Source organism: Otolemur garnettii, unplaced genomic scaffold (assembly GCF_000181295.1).
Source record: "Otolemur garnettii isolate 467f Iridium unplaced genomic scaffold, OtoGar3 scaffold00077, whole genome shotgun sequence".
NCBI classification, from domain to species: domain Eukaryota; kingdom Metazoa; phylum Chordata; class Mammalia; order Primates; family Galagidae; genus Otolemur; species Otolemur garnettii.
In genome coordinates, this window is record NW_003852472.1 from 1,383,993 (window position 1) to 1,394,194 (window position 10,202).

The 10,202-nt window shown below is 53.4% G+C and overlaps 1 protein-coding gene across 1 annotated transcript in view; it reads left to right on the forward strand.

Annotated features, from left to right (window-relative positions):
- SSC4D (scavenger receptor cysteine rich family member with 4 domains) overlaps positions 1-9,427 on the forward strand; it is a 10,447-nt gene extending 1,020 nt beyond the window's left edge. Inside the window, exons 2-10 of the mRNA XM_012807863.2 lie at positions 968-1,003; positions 1,258-1,563; positions 2,541-2,618; positions 3,161-3,475; positions 5,094-5,171; positions 6,595-6,669; positions 6,797-7,108; positions 7,833-7,910; positions 8,567-9,427. Coding sequence (XP_012663317.1) covers positions 968-1,003; positions 1,258-1,563; positions 2,541-2,618; positions 3,161-3,475; positions 5,094-5,171; positions 6,595-6,669; positions 6,797-7,108; positions 7,833-7,910; positions 8,567-8,883 — 1,595 coding nt within the window. The 3' untranslated portion in view covers positions 8,884-9,427. The remainder of the gene's footprint in view (positions 1-967; positions 1,004-1,257; positions 1,564-2,540; positions 2,619-3,160; positions 3,476-5,093; positions 5,172-6,594; positions 6,670-6,796; positions 7,109-7,832; positions 7,911-8,566) is intronic.
- Positions 9,428-10,202: the final 775 nt, after the last annotated feature.

Here is a 10,202-nt window from a genome sequence, read left to right on the forward strand (position 1 = left end):
AAAAAAAAAAAAAAAAAAAAAGAACAGTGTGGTGAAGAAGAGTGTGGCTGTCTGGGTGTCTCCCAGCTCTACCCTTTATTTGCTGTGTGGCCTCCAGCAAGTTTCCTAACCTCCCCAAACCTGAAGTTACCCCATCTACAAATCTTACCTAACTCAAAACCTGAAGTTACCCCCCAAAATCTTACCTAACTCATAAATTGTCCTAATGATTGAGTTAGTCTACAGAAAGCAATAAGCACATATATGAGGGACTCATATAGGTAAATCTTTGCTGGTGGAGGGAAATCATAATAAATCCCAAAGCCAATTTATACACATTTAAGGCAGTACTAGTGGCCATCTGCTGAGTACCAGGCTCTGACTAGAGAGCTCTGGCAGATGCAGAAATAAGGCAGGCATGGCCACATTACCAGGCAGAAGGCCCTGAAAGAGGCATGTATGTGATGCCCAGGGACTCTGAGGAAATAGAGAGCACTTCTAACTGAGGTCTCCAGGAAGGCTTCCCAGAGAAAGTGGCTTCTAGCTGGGTCTTGAACAATCAGCAGGGTTATTACGGCAGAAACCCAGACCAAAATTCATTAAAGACTTAGAGATAAAATTGATGGGAGATTAAGAAGGCCAACTGGTCAGAAGATTGTAGAAGGCATTGTAGAGAAAATTCAGGGGCTGAGACTCCTGCAGATAATGGGGACTGATTCAGGGATTTAACAATAGAGTGAGACATGCAGGTCTATGTCTCAGGCAGGTCTCTCTGGGATAGCCTGGGGAGCACAGGGAGAGGGGGACACAGGGTGGCCAATTGGAACAGTCTGAGAGAGAGAAGATGGGGCTTTGGCAAAGCAAGGTTAGTGAAGTCCAAGAGGAGGGATGTGATGTTGAGAACTTTGGGGGAGGGAGGCTGTGCTCCTGGGACCAAGCAGCCAAAGTGTGGGCAGAGGGGCGGACGTTCTTCCTCACTCTGTTTCAGCCAGCGCCCTACAGCCCACTGCACTGCCCTTTCCAGGTAGGTGCCCTACCCTTCCCTTCCTCACCCTCACCTGCCCTCCCAGGTGCTCCAGCTGCTCAGACAGAAGACCTCAGGGAGAATGCCTAACTCGCCCTCCGTGACTCTAAATGCCCCCACTCAGAGGGACTGCTACAGTCTCCCCATTTTACAGAAGGGATGATCCCAAGGCTCCCATGGCTTCATGGCAAAGTGGGCATCCCATAGGTTTGGGCCCCGCCATCCCCCTGGTGTCAGCTCAACCCTCTTCACAGAGCTGAGGCTGGTGGGGGGCCCAAGCCGCTGCCGAGGGCGCCTGGAGGTCCTGCATGGAGGCTCCTGGGGCAGCGTCTGCGATGATGACTGGGACGTGGTAGATGCAAATGTGGTGTGTCGTCAGCTGGGCTGCGGTCTGGCACTGCCCGTGCCACAGCCCCTCGCCTTTGGCCAGGGCCGAGGCCCCATCCTACTGGACAACGTGGAGTGCCGTGGGCAGGAAGCTGCACTAAGCGAGTGTGGCAGCCGGGGCTGGGGTGTCCACAATTGCTTTCACTACGAGGATGTGGCCGTCCTGTGCGATGGTAAGCAGATGCTTTCCACCTAGAGAGAGGTAGCCTGTGGCAGGCTGCAGGACTGTCTGCTAGATAACCAAAGGGATTTCCTGGGGATAAGGTTCTATGCAGAAGACTGCCAGAGGCTGCATTGCCTGGTGCTGGGGAAGAGCTCCACCCTGGGTCACAGCAGTGCTCCTGGCTCATTAGGCAAAAAACCCAGCACCACTGCTTCCACACAGACCCTCAATTGTCCTGGCATAGCCCCCCTACCATTTTTAAAACTAGACAATTGGGGTCACACACATAAGCTCCACAGGTCATATAGTCCTGCAGCAGAAACTCTGAGATGTTCGGACCTTGAGAGCAGTGGTTCTAGTTTTTAAGAAAATTGCCCTGAGGGCTCATGAAAACAGTTGTGGTCCTATCCAAGTTTCTCTTTCTGCAGGTCTGGGATGGGACCTTAGAATTTGCATTTCTAACAGTTCCCAAGGGATGTCAACTGCTTTAAGAACTATGCTTCAGGCTCGGCGCCTGTGGCTCAAGTGGTTAAGGCACTAGCCACATACACCTAAGGTGGCGGGTTCTAATCCAGCCCGGGGCCCACCAAACAACAATGATGGCTGCAACCAAAAAAATAGCCAGGTGTTGTGGTGGGCGCCTGCGGTTCCAGCTACTTGGGAGGCGGAGGCAGGAGACTCGCTTGAGCCCAGGAGTTGGAGGTTGCTGTGAGTGATGCCACAGCACTCTACCCAGGGGGACAGCTTGAGACTCCCTCTCAAAAAAAAAAGAAAAACAAGAAAAACTATACTTCAGAGGAGTTCAGGACTCTGGTGGCCCCTTCTCTCATACTCCAGCATTCCTTGATGTGACCCTTTGTGTGGCCAGTGGCCCTGGGGGAGGACACCTTTGGATCCTATGCCCCTAACCCTCACATACCCTTTAGGTGTGAAGATGGAGAACAGAAATATCCCCATATCCTCCCTTCCATCTTGTTTCCTTCCCAGAATTCTTGCCCACACGGCCCCCGACTAGGAAGGTTTTAACCAGCAGAACGCCCCCTATGACTCCTCAGAATGTGAAAGGTAAGCAAGGTGTACCAACTGCACCCTACTCTAGGCAGTGGGAAGGGAAGGTAGGAAATGAAGGCTAGAGAAAGCGAGGGGGTGGAGGCTGGAGTTTAATCTTACTGGAGAGTCAGACCTGCACAAGAATGAGGAGGACAAGAAAATGAAAAATGTGCTACAAAGAAGTCTAGAGATGGAAGAGGGCTCCAAACCTCAAGAGATTGGAGGGCTTCATGGAGGAAGTTGTGAGAGCCACACTTTGAAAGGTGAGGTTTTCATCCGCACTGGTTGAAGAGGAAGCAGCATATCGTAGGCTGCTAGAAGAGAGGGACATGGGAACGGGGTGGTTTTAGGCAGGGGGGATCCCACACATCACTGCTAATCTGGACTGAGGAGGCAGCAGTGCCCTGGGGCAGGGTGGCAAGGAGGTGCTCCTGGTCTCAGTTCCTGGGGCACCCAGCACGGCGTATGTGCTGCACTAGGGAAACAGAGGGTGGGCGGTGGGAGACGCACACTCTCCGGGGAGGCCCTGTGGGAGACGCGCCTGCCCTGGTCACCAGGTGAGGGCAGCGTGCGCCTGGTGGGGGGCGCGAACCCATGTCAGGGCCGTGTGGAGATCTTGCACGGCAGCCTGTGGGGCACCGTTTGCGACGACGACTGGGGGCTGCCGGATGCCGCAGTGGTCTGCCGTCAGCTGGGCTGCGGAGCGGCCTTGGCCGCTACTACCAACGCGTTCTTCGGCTTTGGCACCGGGCACATCCTGTTGGACAACGTGCACTGCGAGGGCAGCGAGCCCCACCTGGCAGCCTGCCTGAGCCTGGGATGGGGTGTGCACAACTGCGGCCACCACGAGGACGCAGGCGTGCTCTGCGCAGGTGCGGGCTCTGGGGGCGGGGCCAGAGAGCAGGGCGGGCAATAGAAAGCACGTTGAGGCCCGGCTGAGTGTTTTGGCTTTCTCTGTGCTTCCCAGAACGCTCCTGGAAGGCTCCACTATTTCTTATAATATCTCAGTACTGCTCTAGAAGTGTCTCAGAATATCCCAGCACTCCTTGTGGTGCGCTTCACAGCTATGTAACAACATTGCAGTATTGTGCCACCTTCAGAATTATATAGCAATACCGTAGGAATGTCTCCAAAAATTTTCAAGCATTCTTAGTATTTCAGAGTATTTCAGAATGAAATTACATTCAGCTCCATGCCTGTGGCTCAAGTGGCTAAGGCGCCAGCCACATACACCTAAGGTGGCGGGTTCGAATCCAGCCTGGGCCCGCCAAACAACGATGATGGTTGCAACCAAAAAAAAAAAATTAAATGGCCAGGCATTGTGGTGGGCGCCTGTCTCAGCTACTTGGGAGGCTGAGGCAGGAGACTCGCTTGAGCCCAGGAGTCGGAGGTTGCTGTGAGCTGTGATGCGACTGCACTCTATACAGGGGGACAGCTTGAGGCTGTCTCAAAAAAAAAAAAGTGAATTAAATAACATTCTAGAATTGCCTGAGAAATCGACCAGTGTTCTCTAAATGTGGCAGAATTACCCAGCCCAGGCCTCTGTAATCCTAATGCTCTAATAATAGTATTTTCTTCCCACCTAGGTCCTCTCCAATTTCGGAAGTTTTCTTAGCAAATAGAAATAATAGAGCCAATACCATCATTTCACAAATGAACTCCACTCTACGAGATAAAGTGCTTGCCCATGTCTCCTAACTCACAACGAAACAAGGGCTATCATTCCCAGTTTACAGGTGGGGAAACTGAGGCCCTGAAAGGCAGAACCATGGCTAACCTTACTGTACAGCCTTGAGTGTACCCCTTGTCCTTTCTAGGCCTATTTTATCTTTACAAGAGGATGAGTCTTGGGCAGCACCTGTGGCTCAGTGTGTAGAGCGCTAGCCCCATATAACAAGATTGGTAGGTTTGAGCCCTGCCACGGCCAAACTGCAACAACAACAACAGCAACAAAATAGCCGGTGTTCTGGTGGGCGCCTGTAGTCCCAGCTACTGGGAGGCTGAGGCAAGAGAATCGCCTAAGCCCATGAGCTGGAGGTTGTGGTGAGCTGTGATGCCACAGCACTCTACCAAAGGCAACAAAGTGAAAAAAAAGTAAAGAAAAAGTAAAAAAGTAAAGTAAAATAAAAAAGAGGATGAGTCTTGTTTTATAAGACCCTCAGCACTGTGCATGGCCCTCGCTGATGGGAAAGCCTTCTGTACCTCTGTGTCATGGACACAATGGGCTTCTGAGAACATTGAATGTTGAAGAGAAATGAAAGTATGTCTGTGAGAGCCCTGTATAAACTATAAAGTGTACAACTGTGCAGTAAATCACAACCATTATCAAAGTGGGGCAGGGCTACTTAGACTCTAGCTGGGGCTGAGCCCCTGTCCCAGAAATGAATGTCTCTTCTCCAGGCAGACCCTCTTATCCTCCCCAGACAGCTCATGACTGACTGAGAACCAGAACCTCAGCCTCTAACCCTGTCCCCTTCTCTCCTTCTCTAGCCCTGGGTCCCCCAACTCTCACAGCACTGCCACCCTCAGCCACAAGAGAGGACTGGGCCTGGCACTCAGAGCCAGCAGGTAAAGAGCCTGACCCTCCAGTTTGGTTTGGTAGAGGCAAGGTGTGTGTGGCGGGGCACTGGAGAGGTTGCCCTGGTCCACAGGAGAGGACCCTAAGAGACCAGGGCACCAACCAGCTGGTACAGAGGTGGGTGGAAGAACGAAACAAAGATGAAACCCAGAACTCTGAAAAGTTCACTAGGGTGAGAGGAGGTAGTCAGAGGTTTCTTCTGCAAAGTAATGAAGTAAAATTTGGGATGGTGCTGGTCAGGCACTGTGGCTCATACCTGTAATCCTAACACTCTGGGCGGCTAAGGTGGGAGGATTGCTTAAGGAGAGGAGTTTGAGGCTCAGCGCCTATAGCTCAGCAATTAGGGTGTGGGCCACATACACTGGGGCTGGTGGGTTTGAATCTAGCCCAGGCCTGCCAAACAACGACAACTATAACAACAACAATTAAAAAAAAAAAAAAGCCACGCATTGTGGCAGGCAACTGTACTCCCAGCTACTTGGGAGGCTGAGACGAGAATTGCTTAAGCCCAAGTGTTTGAGGTTGCTGTGAGCTGTGACGCCACAGCACTCTACCGAGAGCAACATAATGAGACTCTGTTTCAAAAGAAAAGGAGAGGAGTTTGAGACCAGTCTGACCAAAGCAAGATCCTGTCTCTAATAAAAAAGAAAAAAGAAAGAAAGAAAAACTTAGCTGGGCATGGTGGCACCTGCCTGTAGTCCCAGCTACTTGAGAAGCTGGGCAAGGAGGATCACTTGAGCTCAGGAGTTAGAAGATGCTGTGAGCTAGGCTGAGGCCATGGCACTCTAGCCATGTGGAGACACAGTGAGATTCTGTCTAAAAGAAAAAAAAAATTGAGACGGAGAACTGAGAGGCCTTTTAAGGGGTTGATTGTGGTGAAGGTTAAATTAGGCTACAAGTACCTTTGAAATTAGGGCTGGGACCTATCGCTGGGATTGACATTAGGATAATGCCTGGAATTAAGACTCGGTTCAGGCTTGGCGCCTGTGGCTCAAGTGGCTAAGGCGCCAGCCACATACACCTAAGGTGGCAGATTCGAATCCAGCCCGGGCGCGCCAAACACCAATAATGGCTACAACCAAAAAAATAGCCGGGCGTTGTGGTGGGCGCCTGTGGTCCCAGCTACTTGGGAGGCTGAAGCAGTAGACTCGCTTGAGCCCAGGAGTTGGAGGTTGCTGTAAGCAGTGATGCCACGGCACTCTACCCAGGGGGGCAGCTTGAGGCTCTGTCTCAAAAAAAAAAAAAAAAAAAAAGATTCGGTTCATTCAAGTCTCCTGGAGATCCCAACGTGGTGACGACTCTGGGATTGCAGCTGACTGTGGGCGCAGATTGGGTACAGTTGAGGTCTCTCAGTAGGCGCCCCTGCGCCCAGCTGTTGTCTCCCCAAACGCTCTGGATACTCTGTCTCCGCAGCTACAAGAGTTGGCGCCCACCCTTCCCGGGAGACTGCAGTGCTCACCACAGTCACCTGGGCGGCGGGAAAGAAAAGTAAGTGGTAATGCCGCGGGACTTTCTGGGGGGTAGGAGGGGGTGGGAGAGGGTGGGGCCGGGTCTCTGCCTGGAAGCCAGCCGTCCCAACGCCGCCCCTCTGGCCGCTGGCTTGTGTGCACCACAGGTGGGCGGCTGCGGCTGGTGGGCGGCCCGGGTCCATGCCGTGGCCGCGTGGAGGTACTGCACGCCGGGGGCTGGGGCACCGTGTGCGACGATGACTGGGACTTCGCGGACGCGCGCGTGGCGTGCCGCGAAGCGGGTTGTGGGCCCGCGCTCGGCGCCACGGGCCTCGGCCACTTCGGCTATGGTCGCGGCCCTGTGCTTCTGGACAACGTGGGCTGTGCTGGTACCGAGGCCCGCCTCAGCGACTGCTTCCACCTGGGCTGGGGCCAGCACAACTGCGGCCACCACGAGGACGCGGGCGCGCTCTGCGCAGGTGGGGTCGCTGCGGGGGAGCGCGCACTGTGAGGGGGCGGGGCCGCGCGGGCGGGCGCTCTGCGGCACTGAGGCGGGAGCGCGCTCCGGGGAGCACCCTCATTGCGCACGGGGGCGCCCGACTGCTGATGCTGTCTGCGGCTGCGCGGCAGGGCGGGGCCGGAAGGGCGTGCCTTCTGCAGAGGAGAGTGGGCGGGACCTGGGGAAGTGGGGAAGTGTTGATCTGCTGCGGCTAAGGCTAGGTCTGAGGTGCGGACACGCCCTGCTGGGTAAAGAGAAGTTTGAGATGACCTCTGTAGAGGGCCCGGCAAAGTTCCAAGCAGAGAGAAGGGATAAACCTTCCCAGAGCTAGTGTGTGACCTTTGAAAGGAGTCAAAGAAAGGGATGTTTGCCATCTGGCAGGACAATGTAAAATGTTAAATGGTTCTGTCTACTGATTGCTGTGGAAATTGATATTTCACCCTTATTTGGTGCCCCAGGCCTAGAAGGCCCTCCCATAGTTTAGTCCACAGACGGCTACACAAGGCTTTGGTTTGGGCCCTAGGGTCAAAGAAGCACAACCCCATTTCAGATACAAGGGGCAGGGAGCAGTTCTTATGGATCCTGCGGAGTCCTTTCTGTCCTTGGAACAGGCTTCCCTGGGGAAGGTAGGATGCCAATCTGGCCATAACAGGATGTTCCCCAATGTGACAGCCTCTTCTTTTTCTCTGTCCTCGTTGAACCAGGCCCAGAAGAGCTGGGACTGCAAGCCCAGCAAGATGGTTCTGAGACCACCCGAGTGTCCACTCCTCGGCCCAGGGATGGTAGGTGCCCAAAGCCCCCAGAAAGTGAGATGGAGACATCAGGATAGGAAGGACTTGGACTGGGGGAGTACACAACCTAGGATTTGAAGCCCAGCAGATTTACACATGGTCCCTGAACCCTTGTCCTTTTGTACAGGTCTCAGACCTCATTAATAGGCATATGGTGTCCAGAAAGAAGGAGGTAGGCTTTAAAATAGAGCAGTCTAGAGATTTCTAGAGTGGCATCAAAATGAGGAGATGAGGATCCCGGTCTGAGGAATGCAATGAAATAATTCAGAATTTATCTCAGAAAGTCTCGGGGAAGATGACAATGACCTTCAGGGTACACGTAGGATATAATCACAGTCTCCAACAACTGGGCCAGGGTTGAGGTACTAGAATTATGAGCAGAGGACCAGGGAGAGAGCAGACATGAAGCACTCAGCACACCACACGGTTTGCACTCTTTTTTCCAGTCCTGAGAAAATATAGTCTGGACTGAAACCCATCCTATTCTAATCTCATTTGTCTGCCCTCCTCCAGTGGCTCCCAGGGCAGTGCTGTGTCTCAGACCATCACCCTTTGCCTCCTTTTTTCCGACCCCTGACCTGGCCTAGCTGGGGATGGTCTGCCATGGACCAGCCCCTTTAGCTCCAGGCCTTGCCTCCCCCCAACAGGGCACCTACGCCTGGCAAATGGAGCCCATCGATGTGAGGGTCGTGTAGAGCTCTTCTTAGGGCAACGATGGGGCACTGTCTGCGATGATGCTTGGGATCTGCGGGCAGCTGGTGTCCTGTGCAAACAGCTGGGCTGTGGCCGGGCCCTGGCAGCCCCTGGCGAGGCCCACTTTGGCCCAGGCCAAGGTCCTATCCTTCTGGACAACGTTAAGTGCCGTGGTGACGAGAGTACTTTATTGCTCTGCTCTCATATTCGCTGGGATGCCCACAACTGTGACCACAGCGAAGATGCCAGTGTCCTGTGCCGGCCATCATGACCCAGCCTACTGTGCAGACCACTTCTTTTTTGGGAGCCTACTGTGACCTGCTCTTCCTCCTGGTGTGACTACTGCAGCTCACTTTGCCCCTCCCTCCCCTTGCCTGGGAGAGAGCCTGCCCAGTGTAGTCCTGTGTGGGATAGCCTGGCTGTATCCCCTTCGACCTATTGTGTGACCTCAGCCTGTCATCAGCTATCCTGGGCCCAATTCAATGAAAGCTCCCATGTTTTACTACACCAAAACAACAATGCGGGGAAGGAAAAATGACTTGTAACTCTTCTCTTTGTTGGGGGCTCCTGTTACAGCAGCCCTGACACTGCCTTCCTTGACCCAGTCCCAGGAGGCTCAGGGGCTCTTTGTAAATGGAGTATCTCCCTTGCCCTAGCTCATCTTGGGATCCCCAAGAAAGAAGGCAGGAGGGGATTACAACTTTTACCTTAGGCTCCCAGGAGCTGCAGAAAAACCTAGGTCATTTCCTTGCCTTGCTCCAAGAAGGCCTGGTCTCAGATGGTGCTCGGCTGGACAAGGGGACTGGAGGGGCCAAAGCAGGGACAGTGGCCCCTCCTTGTACCTAGAACCAGCATCTCTGATTTAAGATGCCCCTACCACAGAGCCTCCACTTTGCAATAGCAAAGAACCCTGGGGGTCTGTACCCACCCATTCATAGGTGCCAACTCAATAAAGCATTGCCCCCCCCCACCCGTCTTGTAACTGAAGTCAGTGTTTGGGCATAAGTGCATTCTGTGTGGCAGCAAGAGTGGCTTGCTGGAAGAAAGTGGCTTAGGGTGGAGGGCAATCCAAGAGCATCATCTGAGAGCTCTCAGCAGGCCCATCACACCCTGGAAATGCTGCCTCACAGTGTCAGGCCTCCAAGGCCCCCAGAGAGTCCCCTAACCCATCTCTTTCCTTCACATATACAGAAATCTAGATCAAGCAAAAGGAAGGGGTTTGCTGAAGGTCACATAGCAAGGTGTTTGTGTCACTAGAAGAGAAAAAATTATGGAGAGGAGGCAGAAAGGGAGATGAGGGAGAACATACCAGCAGTAGGGTGGCCCTAGAGCTGCTCTTGGGGCCCCTTGCGTGTGTTCTGCCTCTGCCTCTGTCCCCCCCAGAAGTGGAGGATCCTACTGGAATCTTCCTCTCAGCCTGAGGCTGGGTGACTTGCTAGTGTTAAATGTCCAGTGTCAAGCTTCCTGTTACTGCTGTAACAAATTACAACTTAAAACCACACACATTTGTTATTTTACAGTTAAGGTCACATGTTAGAAATGGGTCTCGGCTCGGCGCCTATAGCTCAACCGGCTAAGGCGCCAGCCACG